This window comes from Phoxinus phoxinus (genome assembly GCF_949152265.1).
Source record: "Phoxinus phoxinus genome assembly, chromosome: 15".
NCBI classification, from domain to species: domain Eukaryota; kingdom Metazoa; phylum Chordata; class Actinopteri; order Cypriniformes; family Leuciscidae; genus Phoxinus; species Phoxinus phoxinus.
The window spans coordinates 2,368,484-2,389,114 of NC_136890.1; the positions used below are offsets into that span (position 1 = coordinate 2,368,484).

General features: G+C 39.1%; 1 protein-coding gene across 1 annotated transcript; it reads left to right on the forward strand.

Moving 5' to 3' along the window:
• Positions 1-395: 395 nt before the first annotated feature.
• Positions 396-20,177, forward strand: dcp1a (decapping mRNA 1A). The gene is given in 12 exon segments (XM_079638345.1): positions 396-604; positions 3,058-3,098; positions 3,189-3,316; positions 5,008-5,074; positions 5,182-5,320; positions 7,116-7,208; positions 8,703-9,128; positions 13,215-13,268; positions 16,101-16,176; positions 16,179-16,204; positions 16,207-16,284; positions 19,169-20,177. Coding segments are annotated over 12 exon segments (1,344 nt in total). The 5' UTR covers positions 396-469; the 3' UTR covers positions 19,250-20,177.
• The last annotated feature ends 454 nt before the right edge of the window (positions 20,178-20,631 follow it).

Consider the following 20,631-nt stretch of genomic DNA (forward strand, 5'->3'; position numbering starts at 1 on the left):
TGTAAGCTTCTCCCTTTAAATACTTTGGTCAGTTCAAGAATAATTTAGGCAATATTGTTTATTTGAAAGAATTAAAAGCAGTGTCATATCCTTGTCGAGTTGACATGGGATTTAGAATGTAATTAGTAGCTAATAACAATAATGCAACGGTCGAAGAAGTAATTAGTAGCTATTTATGAATTACTTTTTTAGAGTAGCCTAGCCTAACTTATCATAACTATGATTTAGTATGTCAGAATTAAGTTACCAACGCATTTTTTTTCTCTGGAGGAATTGGGCTTCAGCGGATAAATACAGATTAATTGTAGCTTTATTGTAGTTTATACATGCCCGTTTCAACGAGACATGAGTGTTTGTTTGAGCGCGGAACTATGAACGAACTCTGGCGGAAGCACGTGCATAATAATAATAATAATATGGCAACCGGAAGTGTGCGTCCTAGAATGTGTTCCGTGTAGTCGCATTGAAGATGGAGTGTGTGAATAAAGCGGGGCATCTGATGAGTCTTGCGGCTCTACAACAGCATGATCCCTATATAGTCAAACTGCTGGATGTCACCGGGCAGGTCGCGCTCTATACTTTCAACTCCAAAGCGAACGAATGGGTGAGATTTCTGAACGTGTTGCCTTATTATCGGCGCGTGCGTCATTTAGCCTGCAGTGGCTAATGCTAATAACATCGTCACTAGCCCAAAGTCTCCATTATGTGTCTAATGCATGTTTATATACATTCAGAAAGAACACACGGCGGAATTATCTAGCAGCGTGTCTGGGTTTGCTGGAACATCAATGTTAGGAATAGGCAATAAACTCCGAGATAAACAGATTAATGATCAGCTTATACGAGAAAGTAAAATTAGTATCACCTTCTGTCTATCAATAAAGTTCTGCAAATACAATCGATATCTATGGAAGTCCATTTACACCACAAAATCATAATTATGAGATGAAAGTCTGACTTTCTGTCATAATTTTCATTTTCCTTCTCTTATGCCATACATACATTTTACTGTTTATATCTGTATCATGACTTAGTGTTTTAGAATTTCGACGTTTTAATCATAACCATTATTATTTTGTTTTCATAATTATGACTTGGTATGTTAAAATTTACTTTTTAATCAATCGTGACTGTTTTAATTTTGATGGTTTATGTCATAATCATGACTTGGTTTATTCGAATTAGTCCATGACTTAGTGTGTTAGAATTACGACTTTTTAATCATAATCATGATTTGGTATTTAAGAATTTTGGTTTAAATTATAATCATGACTTAGAATTTAAATGACTTGGACATGTTAGAATTTTAATTTGACATGTTTTATGTCATAATCATGACTTGTATTTTTATAGTCATGATTATGATTAAAAAGGTAAAAATGATAACATACTAAGTCATTATTGATTAGAAAGTTGAGATTTTAACATACTTGGTCATGATTATGATTAAAAAGTCAAAATAACATACAAGTCATGATTATGACATAAATCATCAAAATTATAACATACTTAGTCATTATTGATTAAAAAGTTGAGATTTTAACATACTTAATTTTGACTTTTTAATCATAATCATGACTAAGTATGTTAAAATTTTGATGTTTTATGTCATAATCGTGACTTAGTATGTTATAATTTTGATGGTTTATTTCATAATCATGACTTGTTTGTTATAATTTTGACTCTTTAATCATAATCATGACTTGTATGTTATAATTTTGATGGTTTATGTCATAATCATGACTTGTATGTTATAATTTTGAAGGTTTATGTCATAATCATGACTTAGTATGTTATAATTTTGATGGTTTATGTCATAATCATGACTTAGTATGTTATAATTTTGATGGTTTATGTCATAATCATGACTTAGTATGTTATAATTTTGACTTTTTTATCATAATCATGACTTAGTATGTTATCATTTTGATGGTTTATGTCATAATCATGACTTAGTATGTTATAATTTTGACTTTTTTATCATAATCATGACTTAGTATGTTATCATTTTGATGGTTTATGTCATAATCATGACTTGTATGTTATAATTTTGACTTTTTTATCATAATCATGACTTGTATGTTATCATTTTGATGGTTTATGTCATAATCATGACTTAGTATGTTATAATTTTGACTTTTTTATCATAATCATGACTTGTATGTTATCATTTTGATGGTTTATGTCATAATCATGACTTAGTATGTTATAATTTTGACTTTTTTATCATAATCATGACTTGTATGTTATCATTTTGATGGTTTATGTCATAATCATGACTTAGTATGTTATAATTTTGATGGTTTATGTCATAATCATGACTTAGTATGTTATAATTTTGACTTTTTTTATCATAATCATGACTTAGTATGTTATCATTTTGATGGTTTATGTCATAATCATGACTTAGTATGTTATAATTTTGACTTTTTTATCATAATCATGACTTGTATGTTATCATTTTGATGGTTTGTCATAATCATGACTTAGTATGTTATAATTTTGATGGTTTATGTCATAATCATGACTTAGTATGTTATAATTTTGACTTTTTTTATCATAATCATGACTTAGTATGTTATCATTTTGATGGTTTATGTCATAATCATGACTTGTATGTTATAATTTTGACTCTTTAATCATAATCATGACTTAATATGTTATAATTTTGATGGTTTATGTCATAATCATGACTTGTATGTTATAATTTTGACTTTTTAATCATAATCATGACTTAGTATGTTATAATTTTGATGGTTTATGTCATAATCATGACTTGTATGTTATGTTTTGACTTTTTAATCATAATCATGACTTAGTATGTTATAATTTTGACTTTTTTTAATGTCATGATGCAGTTTTTCCTTGTTTGGTAAGAGGGGCTTCCAAAGATGGACACTTCTGTCGTGTGTTAGCGTTCACTAGCAGATCTGGTCTGTGTGTTAGCGTTCACTAGCAGATCTGGTCTCTGTGTTAGCGTTCACTAGCAGATCTGGTCTGTGTGTTGGTTCTGAATATGAGATCTGTCTGTAAACTAACTCCTCTCTCTCACTTCAGGAGAAGACTGAGATTGAAGGCACATTATTTGTGTACGCCAGGTGAGCGTCGACTGACAGGAACTGAAGGTTGTTCTGTTAGTCACACGTTAATCTGTAGTTCAGTCAGAATGTGTGTGTGTTTCTCCGCAGGTCGGCGTCTCCCCATCATGGCTTCACAATCATGAACCGTTTGAGTACAGAGAACTTAGTGGAGCCCATCAACAAAGACCTGGAGTTCCAGCTCCAGGACCCTTTCCTACTGTACAGGAACGGCAACCGTGAGTTCAGAAACAAACATGTTCATCATCCCAGGAAACCCAGACCAGTCAACATTAACCCTGTAAAGCCTGCCGTATCATGTGACCCGGGACCACAAACCCAGTCTGGAGCCGCACGGGTATATCTGTGGCAATAGCCAACTATACACTGTATGGGTCAAAATTATACATTTTTCTTTTATTCCAAAAATCATGAGGATATTAAAGGTGCAGTGTGTGATTTTTAGCGGCATCTAGTGGTGAGGTTTGGGAATTGCAAACAGACAGTCACTTACGGCCTATCCCTCCCTTTTCAAACTCGAAGGAGACGCTACGGTGGCCGACGTAACCAGCGCATTTCTCCCCACATAGCAAACTCTGTACCGCTGTGTGTTAGCTTTCGGCTGCGGTAGAAACATGACGTCACAATATGTCGATATTCACAGAAGGGGGCGCCCGCGGTTATGTAGATATAAATGACTCATTCTAAGGTAATAGAAACATAACGGTTCATTAAGTAAGGTCTTTATACACCACTGAAAACATAGTTATGGATCTTATATTGCATTTCCGTCAATAGATCCTCAGAAATATTACACATTGCACCTTTAAATAAAGATCATGTTCCATGAAGATATTTAGTAAATGTCCTACCGTAAATATATAAAACATGTATATGAATGCAGCACAATCGTGAACATAAATGCACAACTTTAAAGGAGATTTTCTCAATGTTTAGATTTCTTTGCTCCTCAGATTCCAGATTTTCAATAGTTGTGTCTCGACCAAATATTGTCCTATCCTAACAAACCACACATCAGTGGAGAGATTATTTATCCAGCTTTCATATGATATATACATCTCAATTTCAGAAAATTGACCCATGTGACTGGTTTTGTGGTCCAGAGTCACATTTAATGCATGAATGGCTAAGGCCTTGTGTTGATCAACATGATGCTGATAATCCTGTCGCACTCAATCTCTCGGATTAATAGTTTAGACTTTTTTTTATCTAGTAAAAGTCTTTTAGTATGATTGCACAAACGTCCTCCTTCAGCTCATGCTTCACGTTTACTTGAATTTTAAGTGAATCTAAGAATAATATTGATGTTGTCAGTAATATTTCAAGATGAACACTCACTGCACTGAAGCAACTTTGGTTTTACTTGATTTTCCATTAGACAAATAAAAATGATATTAGAAAATTAGACCTTCATAAGTCTAAGCTTATGAAAACCCCGTATATAAAGAATATTGTGGAAAGGTTTTCATAAGCCGTAAACCATAATCATCAAAATTATAACAAAATAAAGGCTTGAAATATCTCACTTTGCATGTAATGAGTCTATATAATATATTAGTTTCACCTTTTAAGTTGAATTACTGAAATTTTGCACCATATTCAAATTTTTCGAGTTTCATCTGTATATATTCAACATTATATATTGTAGTTTAATGTAGTACTGACACTAAAACTCTGAAAACTTTAATTTTGGGTGAACTATCCACAATACGTATTGTTTTATTGTGATATATTGTTGCTCCCCTACTGTATATTTGTGTATTATATTCTGCATAACCGTCCACGTATTTGCAACACAACCCCGCTTTCCGTGTGTGTAAATGTCTCAGTTTCTCTCCTGAAAGAGCAGTTTTCCTTCATTCGTGTGTGTGTGTGTGTGTGTGTGTGTGTGCGTGTGTGTGTGTGTCAGTGGGCATCTACAGTATCTGGTTCTACGATAAGGCCGACTGCCAGCGGATCGCACAGCTCATGCTACAGTGAGTATCACTCATAACTCGCCCTGACACCTGCGAGTGAGCAGAGTAATGTGTTTATCTGAGGTGTGTGTGTGTGTGTGTGTGTGTGTGTGTGTGTGTGTGTGTAGGATCGTGAAGCAGGAGGCGTTTCGAGCGCAGTGTGTGTCTCCCGACAGAGGCTCGAGTGGCCGGACCAACGGCCTGGTTCAGTCCAAACCCACAGATATCCTGGAGCTGCTCAGCAAGGCCAAAGAGGAGTACCACAGGGTATGAGGACGCTTCACTCGCACTGCACAGTCCTGGAAACAGCCGTCATGTTAAAGGAACTCTCCACTTTTTTTGTAAATAGGCTTATTTTCCAGTTCCCCGAGAGTTAAACAGTTTTACCGTTTTCGAATCCACTCAGCCGATCTCCGGGTCTGGCGGTAGCACTTTTAGCATAGCTTAGCATAGATCATTGAATCTGATTAGACCGTTAGCATCTCTCTTAAAAAAATGACCAAGAGTTTCGATATTTTTCCTAATTAAAACTTGACTCTTGTGTAGTTACATCGTGTACTAAGACCGACAGAAAATGAAAAGTTGTGATTTTCTAGGCCAATATGAGTAGGAACTAAACTCTCATTCCTGCGTAATAATCAAGAACTGCTGCCGTACCAAAAAGTGGAGTGTTGCTTTAAGACAGATCTAGTTCTAGTATCTACTTTTTGGTATCAAATTAGGCTAATCTACGTTTTGATGCAACTGATTTTAAAGGACTTAAGGAAAACATTTTTATGTCTAACTTGTAAGACTAGTCTTAGTGGTGTATGCAACCAGCCTGGCCTCATTTAAAGCATCTAGACCTGCAGAAACTACTTAGACTCGTCTTAAAGGGATAGTTCACTTTGAAATTAAATGTTGGTGTGTTTTATCTTACCTGAAGTGCATCCAAGATGTCGGTGTCTTTGTCTCCGCAGTAGTTTCAATTTTGATATTTTTAGGTCAAAGCGTTCTTGTCTGACAGTCATATAATGCAGGTATATGGGCACTGTCTCCAAAAGCATGCAGAGAAAAGTCCAAATTAAAAAATTCCCCATCTGCCGACCTCTTGTGGAAAAATAATAATATAACATATTTCATGACTCTTGCCACTAGGTGGCCTTATAGCTCTATGGAGCGAACGAGCTGCTCTCCTCTGTCTGTTTGATTTATCGATATGCATTCAGATATCTGTTTAGACATTATAAAATAGTTTTGTAAATGTGTTAAAATCTAATCACTTGATATCTGTGAGTAGTCTGACTGAATTTTGAATGATTGATTTTTATTTAAAATTGAGAAATAAAAACCCATTGCCCGTTATATAGGTGTGTGTGTGTGTGTGTGTGTGTGTTGCATAGGGGATGTTCTATAGTCTATACAAATATAGTCTAGTAAACATGTTTCTGTGCTTTCCAATTTCAAGTGTATATTGTGATAAATATCATTATCATAGAAAAGATTTGGTCATATCATGATACACTGATATGAAGATTTTGGCCGATACCGATAACCGGTAATTTTTTCTATTTCAAAGGCGATAACCGATATATTGGCAGATAATATATAATTATTTGTATACTTTTTGAGAGCCTGATTACTAAAAACAGAAGTCTCACCAGTAAAGCCACGTCCCAAACACACAATTATGATGTTCTCGTGATAATGTTATGCAGCCGACATGTTGACAGACATGTTGCACTGAACTTTATTTTCCTTTTTTCTCCAATCATATTCCAATTAATTCAAAACCATCATGTTGCGCATCTGAAGTGTCTCAGCTGGAGAAAATAATCCATTATTTATCGACTTTAATATATCGGACAAATTTTCTTATCGGGCCGATACCGATAACAGTAAAAATGAACCGATATCAGCCGATATGGTGGCCGATATATTGTGCATCTCTAATAATATATATATATTAGTTAACTGATTATCAGCTTATGTTTAATCCGAGAGATTGTTCGTCATCAGACTGAAGAAAATGTGTACGGTAGCTGAATAGTGACTAATAACGTGTGTGTGTGTGTGTTTCTAGAGTCAGTCGACAGAGAGAGAGCTTGAGGTGAACTGTGAGTCTGTGCCGTCACAGGAGAAGAGAGACGAGATCACAGCAGCTCAACAGGAGAAGGTACTGATGATCACACTCGTCTACTAATGTCTGTACACTCGTTTACTAATTACTAATGTCTGCACACTCGTCTACTAATGTCTGTACACTCGTTTACTAATTACTAATGTCTGCACACTCGTTTACTAATGTCTGTACACTCGTTTACTAATGTCTGTACACTCGTTTACTAATGTCTGTACGCTCGTTTACTAATGTCTGCGCGCTCGATTACTAATGTCTGCACACTCGTTTACTAATGTCTGCACACTCGTTTACTAATGTCTGCACACTCGTTTACTAATGTCTGCACACTCGTTTACTAATGTCTGTACACTCGTTCACTAATGTCTGTACGCTCGTTTACTAATGTCTGCGCGCTCGTTTGCTAATGTCTGCGCGCTCGTTTGCTAATGCCTGCGCGCTCAATTGCTAATGCCTGCGCGCTCGTTTGCTAATGCCTGCGCGCTCGTTTGCTAATGTCTGCGCGCTCGTTTGCTAATGTCTGCGCGCCCGTCTGCGAACGCTTGCGCGCCCGTCTACGAACGCTTGCGCGCCCGTCTACGAACGCTTGCGCGCCCGTCTACGAACGCCTGCGCGCTCGTCTACGAACGCCTGCGCGCCCGTCTACGACTCTTCCCTGCGCGCCCGTCTACGACTCTTTCCCTGCGCGCCCGTCTACGACTCTTCCCTGCGCGCCGGTCTACGACTCTTCCCTGCGCGCCCGTCTACGACTCTTCCCTGCGCGCCCGTCTACGACTCTTCCCTGCGCGCCCGTCTACGACTCTTCCCTGCGCGCCCGTCTACGACTCTTCCCTGCGCGCCCGTCTACGACTCTTCCCTGCGCGCCCGTCTACGACTCTTCCCTGCGCGCCCGTCTACGACTCTTTCCCTGCGCGCCCGTCTACGACTCTTCCCTGCGCGCCGGTCTACGACTCTTCCCTGCGCGCCCGTCTACGACTCTTCCCTGCGCGCCCGTCTACGACTCTTCCCTGCGCGCCCGTCTACGACTCTTCCCTGCGCGCCCGTCTACGACTCTTCCCTGCGCGCCCGTCTACGACTCTTCCCTGCGCGCCCGTCTACGACTCTTCCCTGCGCGCCCGTCTACGACTCTTCCCTGCGCGCCCGTCTACGACTCTTCCCTGCGCGCCCGTCTACGACTCTTCCCTGCGCGCCCGTCTACGACTCTTCCCTGCGCGCTCGTCTACGACTCTTCCCTGCGCGCCCGTCTACGACTCTTCCCTGCGCGCCCGTCTACGACTCTTCCCTGCGCGCCCGTCTACGACTCTTCCCTGCGCGCCCGTCTACGACTCTTCCCTGCGCGCCCGTCTACGACTCTTCCCTGCGCGCCCGTCTACAAATGCCTGTAATCCATATTGAATCTGTACATGTACATTAAATGGCGAATGGAACGAATGTGCTTCCAGTACTAAATGTCATGAATAGCCATTGCTGCTGATATATGGCGTTAAAATAATAAATCTAACAGTGTGTCTTTCTGTTTCTCCTCCACAGTCGAGTCACTCAGTAGTGAAGCAGATCACAGTGGAAGAGCTTTTCGGCAGCTCTTTCCCCAAAGACCCGTCCCAGTCCCAGCACCAGTCCCAGTCTCCAGCGTACGGTCCTCCTCTCCTCTCCTGTGACCCGGCCGGCCCGGCGCTGGTGTCTCTGTTCCAGACCCGAGACTCGAGAACGAGTGCTTCACACGCGCAGGAGAGCGGCGGTGCGTCGGGGCGGCGAGGTTCAGCTGGTCCTCTGACTCCTGCGTACAGGAGTCCTCTCACAGAGGCTCATGGGATAGCGGTCCCCCTGCCAGGCTTCAGGCCCGGCCCGCTCGTCACGCCGCAGAGCTTCAGAGAGACCGGCTGTAAAACTACAGGCTCTTTTCCAGGGAAGAGTCCAGCGCCGGCTCAGGGGAGCGCGCCAGGCAATGCCTTCATGGTAGGTCACTATTCTTTTGTTATATTTTAAGCAGAAATGGCAGATGTGGTTATTTACAGATGCTCTCTATTTCAAAGTTTGCGTTCTCGAGCCACCAAACGCCGTTGTCGTGCAAATGACAAATTCTGTTTTCAGTTCGAATCTATGCAATGGAAGTGAATCAATCAGAACTAACTTTAGCTGGACAATAACTTTATCCTAGAGCTGCTGTAAAGCCAAAACAATCTCTGTTACTTTAAAGGTTGTGTAGGTAAGAATTGTCTAAAGAACTTTTTTTTCAAATTGGCTTAAACTAGACAGATTATATACCAATACATAATTAAAATGTAAGTACTTTGAAAAAGAGAGTATAAAAATTGAGTGACTCTATTGTATTTAATCTTCAAAAAACACAGCTCATTAATTTCTACCGGGACGAAACAAGTGATTGGCTTGCGCGACTGTCACTCTCCGTCGCCATGACTACCGCCGCTATTACTGGCTCCGCCCACGTGCGCGCAGTCGTTTTTAGGCGGGAGTGAATGGAATTAATGAGCTGTGTTTATTGAAGATTAAATACACTAGAGTCACTCAGTTTTTTATACTCTCTATTTCAGAGTACTTGCATTTTAATTATGTATTGGTATATAAAGACAGTTTAAACAAATTTGAATAAGTTTTTTTAGACAATTCTGACCTACCCAACCTTTAATTTCTTATTATCTCTAATATAAATAAAGGTGACTTGGCTCTCTAGAGCTGTGTGATTTATTCGTTAAAAATTGGCGATCTGGATTCAAACTCCCACGCGATCTAATTCCTAAACTACAGCGATTCTGTCTCTTAAACCTTTGACAAGTCCGATCACAGTGAAGCCAGAGAGAGAGAGAGGGTGTCCATGTATAATTTTTTTTTTTTTTAACCACACTATCATCATAATTTCTGTCTTACAATCTTTCAAATTATCATTATTTTGACTTGTCATAATTATGATTTACAAAAGCATCGTGGCCAAAATGGGCTTGCATACTAAAAAAAAACAAAATGGGATTTCATATAAGATAAACGGTTAACAACGTACTGTTCATTAAAGGTACAATATGTAGGATTTTTCGCCGCCAGGGGTCGCTAACCTCTTACAATAACAAAGGCGTATATTGATGATGGATCTTTGGATCTGGAAGCTCTGGAAGCTGATGGATCTTTTATGGATGAGTGAATGCATTGATGTTGTTAACATGACTGTGGTATGAAGCAGGGCGCGAGTGCTAATTAGAGACGTAGCCTATGCCAGCGCCACACGCAACGCGAGTCCCGCGGATATAAAGGAATATGGACATTTCATTCTACCGAACTACACAAGTGCTGAATTACTCACACAGGACAGTTTATTAGACGAATGAAACTTGTGAGGTAACACAACGCTGTCTCACTCGCTCTAACAATCACACTAAACGCCATTTGAGTGTGTTGAATGTTGTTATACCATGGTCTGGGTGAATACTCGATTCTGATTGGCTGCAGGGTGTCCGTTAAAAAGTGATGTAGGACATCTAGTAAAGGAGTTCTAAAACCGTTAGATTTCGATTGTAAAACTAATTAAAATATAAACTAATGTTTTAAAAATGTGTTATTTGGCAAGTGAACATGGTATAAGCGGGTTAATCCCTTTACCACTCTACAGATAAAGCATTGTGGAAAATTAGCGTATCTCCCCCGTAGTGATAAAATAAAATAAAAATTCTGTATCAAATGTATAGGCAGGACAAGTAGTTTAAGGCTTGGTTTGTAGAGAATTACAAACATGCGCACATATATTCAAATGCACATAACTATAGAATTAATTCTTGATGAATTAATGTGAGCGTCATCAGCGTTTCAGCATCAGTGAAAGTGAGCGTCATCAGTGTTTCTCACAGGTTGGCAATTAAAGTCTGTTTAGAGAGAACGTGTCGTCTTAGCGGTCTCTAATTTAATAACTAATGATCGTTGCGACGGAAGTGAATCAATCAAAACTAACTATAGCTGGAAAATAACATTATTCAAAAACCGCTATAAAGCCAAAACAATGTTACATTAAATTATACGTTTATCTCTGTAAAGCAGCTTTAAAACAATCCACATTGTTAAAAGCGCTATATAAATGAAGATGACGCCATTGACTGGCGCGTCCCTCACCCCTGCTCACACGACCCGTTTCCTTGGTTAAAATCGTAATTTTCAAATTTACAAATAGTTGGAAACATTTGGGATATTAAAGGGGTTGCACCATTAAAGGGGTCATGAACTGCATTTTAAAAACAATGTATAATGTTCTCTGAGGTCCACTTATGTTATCAAGATTTTTACATTAAACATATCTTAATTTGGAAGTAATGAGCTCTTTCGAACACTGTTTTGATGGGCACGTCAGTGTCTCGTTGATCACGTGTTGTGTATCAGTGTGTTGGACCCGTGCATTAGCTCTTAAAGTGACAGCAGCCTAATAAACCTGCTGCTGTCGGTCATGTTAATCAGTGAACAAATGACAAAGAAAATCACTCAATGCTCTTGTAACTTGTTCTGATTACATACATTTAAAAAAAAAGTGTACAAATAAAATGTGCATTATACATAAAATGCATTTTAATTTGATGACTCGGGATACTTTTAAAGCAGCTGCTAAAGATAAGGATAACTCAATCGCATATGAAGATTAATATCTGATATTAAGTCTCTTACTTTTCTTCTCACTAACATTCAGATATTAAAATTGAATTAAAAAATGTCAACAATAAAAATTTGCTGATTACCATAGATTCTGCCTTCAGTTCAGACGACCGGTAACATTTAAGGTTATGAGAACTTGGCAATGACAGACATTCATTCCTTATTAGTTTGGTTTATTTATTTTTTATTATTAAAGTGAGGTTCAATACATAAAACCTATTAGAATTATTTAACATAATATTTTTGCGGTTTTGCATAATATTAAAGGGTTAGTTCACCCAAAAATGAAAATAATGTCATTGACTCACCCTCATGTCGTTCTAAGCCCGTAAGACCTCCGTTCATCTTCGGGACACAGTTTAAGATATTTTAGATTTAGTCCGAGAGCTTTCTGTCCCTCCATTGAAACTGTATATACAGTATACTGTCCATGTCCATAAAGGTAATATAAACATCATCAAAGTAGTCCATGTGACATCAGTGGGTTAGTTAGAAGTTTTTGAAGCATCGAAAATACTTTTTGGTCCAAAAATAACACAAAATAAGACTTTATTCAGCATTGTATTCTCTCCCGGGTCTGTTGTCAATCTGCGTTCAGGACTCCGCAGTGACGCTGCTGACGTAAGACGCTGATGACGTGTTATCTGGTGCGCCCGAGCTTCGTTTACAGTCTGAGGGAGACGCACGCTATATTCAAGCTATTCTACATTGTTTGCGTGGATATCATTTTTTTAATGGTGCGTAAATGTGCATGTCGCGGATGAGACACTTTTACAGTGTGCGTTTCCCTCAGTCTATAAACGAAGCTCGGGCGCACCAGATAACACGTCATCAGCGTCTTACGCCATCAGCGTAACTGTGAAGGATTGACAACAACCCGGGAGAGAATACAATGCGGAATAAAGTCTTATTTTGTGTTATTTTTGGACCAAAAAGTATTTTCGATGCTTCAAAAACTTCTAACTAACCCACTGATGTCACATGGACTACTGTGATGATGTTTATATACCTTTATGGACATGGACAGTATACTGTATATACAGCTTCAATGGAGGGACAGAAAGCTCTCGGACTAAATCTAAAATATCTTAAACTGTGTTCTGAAGATGAACGGAGGTCTTACGGGCTTAGAACGACATGAGGGTGAGTCATTAATGACATTATGTTCATTTTTGGGTGAACTAACCCTTTAAGTTTGTATTTCACAGTGCATTTTTATTCACTGACATACAGCAATGGCAAATCCAGGAAAAATATCAAATTTATCAGCACAAGGTTTTCGACAGGAACTTCTCATAATCATAATGAATAACAAACTAAATAAAGCTTTGAAATGTCTTGTTTTTGACCAAGGCAAGCTTGTCTAATCGAAGCGGTCTCTCCCTCTCTTTGGCACAGAGTAAAGATGTGAATGCTTTTACACCGTCCCCGGCGCTGGTCAAACCCGGTCCAGTAAGTTCACTCCTCAAAGCACTGGCAGGATTTGAGATATATATATTAATTATATAGTTCGGTGGCAGTATATTGACATGACTAATGTGATTCCTGAGATTTGGCACACGTCGCTCATTAAAGTCCCCCTGTGGTGAAAATTAATTATTTAATGTTCAATGTTGCATTTGGTTTGAAATCGCTGGTGTTTCTGACGTCACACACTACCTTGTAACCAATCAGATCAACGTGTGATCGTCAACCAGTGGATTCTGAGTGAGTGAGTGAGTGGAGGCGGGGCTCATTTGCATATTCATAGATTCGTGAATACTAAATGAGGCAAGGGTGTCGAGTTACATTCAAGATATTTTAAGGCATGAAGAATTTTTCACACAGGAAAAAACTTAACTCACCTTTGATCACCAAAATGACATAAGTGGCAACCTTCCCGACTCTTGAATCCAACACTAAAGTGACTTAAGTCAATTGCATACTTTTACAAATGTGTGATTATCTTAAACTATTAATGATAGAGAGGTGTGGTCTTCCTCAGATTCTGCTGAAAACAGTGATATCCAGTTTGTATATATACACACTTCCTTGTTGCTTAATACCACTGCGTAAAAAGGCCAATGAAATCGATGTTGTTAGGCAGATTCCACGCGCAATGACCAATGGAAAAAGTGTCACTGGGAGGAATATTTTCTTACCCGATCAGAGGAAGGTTACCATGACGTATTCTAGCTAATCGGAGGACTCCGTAGCCAAGGGATGGTATGAGTGAAGGAGACAGAGAGTGAACGTAGCGGAGTATTACAGAGCGAACAATTACAAATGTCTGTCAAGCAAAGGGTTTGAAAATATATTTTTGTTCAAAAACTGTTCACTATTGTTGTGAGTGTTTTTTTTTTTTTTTTTTTTTTCTCACTAATAAATGACAAATTAATTTTCGTTTTTGAAATTCTCTAGTTTATTGTAAATTTTTCACTCATACTTCCTTTATAAACACATTACATGCATGCTTATGTTAGCTTAGGGTCTTCTGAATCCATAGATGCCAAACACATGGTGTTCCGTCTCCATTATATGGTTTATAAGCCCAAATGTAAAAATAGAGAAAACGGACCAAAAACTGGTTTTGGGCTATAAAGCCCTTCATGACGACTGAGCAGATAAAGATATCATTGATGTTGACATAAAACACAGTAAAGCAGAAGTTAAAAGTACATTATTTTGAATGAAAAAGCATGCTGATGGTATCTGAGTATTGTCTTGGAAATAACCCAGAAACTGTAGAGCATGTATTGTTTTATTGTCAGAAATATACGCATGAGAGGGAAAGGTTTATTGAGCAAGTAGAAGCCAATGAAATTATATTTAATTATAGAAATATTTAATATAGAAGTTCTGATAAGATGTGTCAAATTTTGTTTTCTTTTTTAAAGAATACAGGGCTTTTTAAAAGAATTTAAAAGTATAGGGAAAATATAAGTTGTGGGTATACTCCAGTCCAGAGGTGGCGGTAATACAACAACCGCCTGATAAAAATAGAAGAATGACAACTGAGGGATGTGATTTTTTTTTTTTTTTTTTTCTATAACTCATCCATTTAAATGATATTAAGTCTTAAAGTTCTGCATAATTAAGGGCGTGGCCACTTGAGTGACAGGTGGATTGACGCTGATGTCACTACTAGCCGTTTGCCTGCCGTCTGTTAGCGTCACCTCAGCTAATCCGCCGCTTTGACCATTTTCCATTATCCGACCGGGAATGACGCGAGGCCAAGATGGCGACGGCGGCTCCGCCCACTTTAGGTTTCTTAAATGCTCTTCAGAAACATACGGGTGACGTCACAGACAATACACTATTTTTTTTACAGTCTATGAATATAAGGGATACAACTATTGACTACAGGGGGACTTTAAGAACTCTTAAAGTTGTGAATGAGCCAGGAAACTTTTCGTGCGAAGTTGCGTATATATCACAATATATATTTACGCAATATATATAAATTCACGCAGTTGTTGTGAATGAGACCAAATGTTTTTTGTGACCCCCTCTCTCTCTCTCTCTCGCTCTCTCTCTCTCGCTCTCTCTCTCTCCCTCTCTCTCTCTCTCTCGCTCTCTCTCTCTCGCTCTCTCCCTCTCTCCCTCTCCTCTCTCTCTCTCTCTCTCTCTCCCTCTCTCTCTCTCTCTCTCTCCCTCTCTCTCTCTCTCTCTCTCTCTCTCTCCCTCCCTCTCTCTCTTCTCTCTCTCTCTCTCTCTCTCTCTCTCTCTCTCTCTCTCTCTCTCTCTCTCTCTCTCTTCTCTCTCTCTCTCTCTCTCTCTCTCTCTCTCTCTCTCTCTCTCTCTCTCTCTCTCTCTCTCTCTCTCTCTCTCTCTCTCTCTCCCTCGCTCTCTCCCTCGCTCTCTCTCTCTCCCCTCGCTCTCTCCCTCTCTCTCTCTCTCTTGCTCTCTCCCTCTCTCTCTCCCTCTCTCTCTCCCTCTCTCTCTCTCTCCCTCCCTCCCTCCCTCTCTCTCTCTCTCTCTCTCTCGCTCTCTTTCTCTCTCTCTCTTGCTCTCTCCCTCTCTCTCTCTCTCTCTCTCTTGCTCTCTCCCTCTCTCTCTCTCTCCTCCCTCTCTCTCTCTCTCTCTCCCTCCCTCCCTCTCTCTCTCTCTCTCCTCCCTCTCTCTCTCTCTCTCTCTCTCTCCCTCTCTCTCTCTCTCGCTCTCTCTCTCTCGCTCTCTCTCTCCCTCTCTCTCTCTCTCTCGCTCTCTCTCTCTGCTCTCTCTCTCTCTCTCTCTCTCTCTCTCTCTCTCTCTCTCTCTCTCTCTCTCTCTCTCTCTCTCTCTCTCTCTCTCTCTCTCTCGAAGGCGGGGCCAGTGGTCCAGGGGGAGGAGTCTTCACTGCTACTGTCTCCTAGTGTATTCCAGCACTTCATCACCAAGACACCGATCCGCCCAAACACCCTGCGTCCCGACGCCCCCCCCCACAGACCTTCCCTCGGCCCACTACAGCCGCAGCCAGCTGCAGGACACACTCGTACATCTCATCAAGGTACTAACCCACACACACTTCTCACCGCCGGTGCAAATGCGGCCATTGTTTTGTTTATATAATTTATACAGGGTTCCCGTTTGTGAATCTGAAAAAAAAAAAAAAAAATAGATATCACAGGTTGGCGTTTAAAGTCTGTAGAGAGAACGGTGTCGTCTTAGCGGCCCCTAATTTAATAACTAATGATCATTGCGACGGAAGTGAATCAATCAAAACTAACTTTAGCTGGAAAGTAACATTATTCAAGAACCGCTATAAAGCCGAAACAATCTGTTACCTTAAATTATACGTTTATCTCTGTAAAGCAGCTTTGAAACAATCCACATTGTTAAAGGCGTTATATAAATGAAGCGATTATTGTTAGTTACTAGGGCTGTCACTTTACGTTCGAAAATCGATTGCACAATCGATCAGACCAACCCACCCAAGATTCGAAAATGAAAATAGGGAATTGATTTTAAAGGCTTTTTTTTTTTTTTTTTTACCAATAAAGTTGTTAGGTGGACAGATCAATACAATACACAGAACATGTAGGATGTTGGAGAATAACAATGTCTTTTCTGTTAACCAAATGCTTTTTAATATTCGCTATTACTTCAATGCTAGTGAGCAAGCGCACCGTTGTTTGTTGCTTAGTGACATTTCAGTCCCTGAATGTTGCTTCTGTTTGTCATTGTGCACGAAACTTCACGCCAATAAATCATCAGAAATATTGCTGACTCGTGCGCATCTCAAGCGCCCTCTTTACGCTCGTCCTGATGCCTGTTAGTTGTCCGTGGATTTGCCAATATTTGGTTGGAAAATGGAAACGTCTTTAGACATGGAAAATCGATTTTACAATCGATTCAATGAACACTTATGTCTCAAAAATCGAACAGGATTTTTTCACAAAAGTGACAGCCCTATTAGTTACGCGCATTTACGCGTTACGTTAAGTGTTTCCCGCGTGAGGCACTTTGTGTTGTACGTTACTATGACGTTCATGACATTTGTTGTTCGACACAACAGTGTCCTTATATCCTTAAGTCCGTATATTTGAGGGTGTTGGACCTGAAAAGTCCTTGAATTTGAAGTTAACCAAAGTGTGGGAACCCTATTTATACATTAGAAGTTGCAGTACCTTTTAAGGCTGCACAATATATATCGAAATATCACAAATACATATATATGGTGATGTGCACATCGCACCGGCTGGCCATAACTGCGGTCATGAACTAAACACACAGAGCAAATCACTCACTCTCGGCTGAATAACATTAGTAGCTTTAATAATAATCAGGATATTTTTATTTCATACAGTGAAAACTAAGCAGTGTTTATTATTATGTTTGATTATTGAGTACGTTTCTGTTGTTTAATAACTAATGTAGGATATCCTGAACCCCGCGGGTTACACTGGTGTTAAAATAACTCCTCTCATGCGACAGTAAAACACTGATGTTCACTTTCAGCTGTTGGGATGTTTTTTTGCCACAAAACGAATGTGAAACACATTTTTAATATATTTTAATATAATTTTAAAGAGAATATAAGTTTATTTTACACACTTTAAGCATTATCCTACCGCATATCGCATTTTTCCTCAATATTGTGCAGCCCTAGTACTTTATTTTGAAGGATTGGTTCAAGTTTATGCTCAAAAGCGCGTGCAACAGATGTAATGATTTTACTGACACAAAATACAGAAAAATAAAACTAAATCCCTCGTTGGCTGCGAGAAATCTTCCTCACGAACGTTCAAGTCCTTTGTGACGAGAATAAACCTTTATCTGAGCAAGCATGATGTGCCTGCATGATCTACGAATCTGACGTCAAGTCCAATATTTACGCATACACTTGAACCAATCCTACAAAATATTGTAAACAAAATATAAAACCAATCCTACAACCCTCGAAATATTGTTCAGATGATGTATTTCAAGGCGTTTGTAAAGTTTTTGTCATTAAAACGCTCTTGTATGTAGGACTAGTTCCTTGCGCATCTAAACCCATCCGTTGCTGATCCCAGAACGCCATTGTAGAGTTAGCGGAGGTTTGAGCCGCTGATAGCAGAGTAATGCTGGACACACACTTCACCACTGACACACTCTCTGACTTTAAACACCGCTGTGAACACACACTGAACGCTGAACGCGCGCGCATGATCAGTCATAATCACATTCATAACCGGCGTTACAGTGAGTGTGTCCCCGACTTTATGCAGTTATTAATGCAGTTATGAGAGAGAGAAGCATGTGCGTCAATATTATCATTTACTTATTAATTCAATTCATTTAAATGTATTCGTTCATTCTTTTTTTCTATTAGTGACAGTAGACTAATAAATGAAACACAAAGCCCTTATAACAAGTATAGGCCTATCAATAATTATTTATTTGTTATATTATCTGCAATAATTACGAAAACCCGTGCAACAGGACTATCAATTTATTTAAATATTCAGTGTAATTTTCTATTGATTATTTATAGGACTATATACTTTATTTATTAAAATTAAACATTGATCCATTGATTGTGAAGTTAGACATTGAACATCGCAGAACAAGCGCACGGTTTTTCTTGTTATGAATTATATCCTATTTTCGGTTATTACGGTGAACTACGCGCAGGGATATGGAGCTGTAATGCGGTCAAGACCTGCCGGAACTACTTTAGCCGTGCGGTTCCCTGAAAACAACTGCACACCGTAGAACGTTCGTCAACCAATCAGATTCAAGCATTCAACGGCCCTGTAGTATAAAACTGTATAAATAACAAACACAACTTAAGTTCAAAATTATAAAAGTGATTTTAGAAAACAAACACATTTTATATAAACAACAATGTCAGTGCAAGTAGTGTGTGTAGCTTCATGGTCTTCACTTGTTTGTTCATTTGTTTGCAGAATGACGCACATTTCCTCAGTGCGATCCACGAGGCGTACGTACAGAGCATCTCTAAAGGCCTCAACAACATCAAGTTATAGCCCGTCTCAAACATCAGGAGCCGTCTCCGATTCAGTGTGACACACACACACACACACACACACACACACACAGACTGACACACTGATTCTTAACAACCATGGACTTCTGGAATCCTGATTTCTCCACATCTGCCAATCATTACTTCCACCAGCACAATTATGTTCAGGGACTTGTGCAATAATAATAATAAGCATTGGGAAAAATTGCTTTTCATTTGCGATGAATTGCTTTTCACTTGCGATCCCAGTCTCAGTGGTGTGTTACTGTTAAACCAGTATGTGTGATGAGTGTCATATTGAAATCCCCAGCAGGTTTGGATTTGAAGACCTCATCGAGAGTCGGATGTGCACTTACTCCCTATTTCCTTATAAACTCGCTTGTTTAATTTGGGCCTAAAAATGACAGAAACATTTCCCCTCGAGAACACGTTCTGTGGAGCCATGTATTGCTTTTTTAAATTGCAGACCGTAAAATATGAAATATTAAGTGGTTTATTTAAAGTCAGATGTGTCAAATTAACATTTCTGTGTTATCAGCTAATTAAAACGTCATTCTGATGATAGTTTCTGTGTCAGCCGCAGAAGAAATAGACCAGGTCTTTAACAAGTGTGTTTAATTTCATCAGTAGAAGTCGAATGAAATGCGCACTAACTAGTTCATCGTTTGCTTGTTTGACAGGAATTTTTTTTTTTTTTTTTTTTAAGTATAGGAAAAAAATAAGGAATTTCATTAATTTTTTTTTGTACAGTTTGCTTTTGATTATCATCGAGAATTTTAAAACCTCAGCAGCGCAAGTGAAAGTTGATCCAGTATGTTTGCCAGTCTTTACTCGCATCACACGCCATGAACTCTCGAACGCATCCGGATTCTCTGTTACGATGGTTTGTCTTTTGAGTTGATGTGCAAATAAACGATTGCCATAATTTAGCTCATTGTTTGTATTGTATTACAGTGAGATTTTACAAAAAGAATACATCTTCCATGTCATAAGCATGTTTAGATCCATTTTGCTTTTATTTAAAGCTACACTGTGTAACTTTTTTTAGTTTATTCTTAGCTAAAAACACTTAGTTCTTTCAAAAATATATGTGCTCATTAATGCATATTTACTTCGTTCAAGTAATAAAGTATTCTCGTGAGTGTAAAATATGCCATTGAAAATACATACGGGTGAGGGGTTCGAATGTCGGTCGCCATGTTGCACATGGCGCCATGTTGGTTTGCCCCTCCATCTTGAAAGTACATTAGCCAAAGAGGGACATACCCGTTAATTCAAGCTTCGCCTTTCGCGTCTCCGCAATTCACTGGCACCGGCCCTGTTTTTATTTTTTCCTTTCCCTCTCCCTCTCCTCATATATTTCAGCCTAAGTAACATAGACAA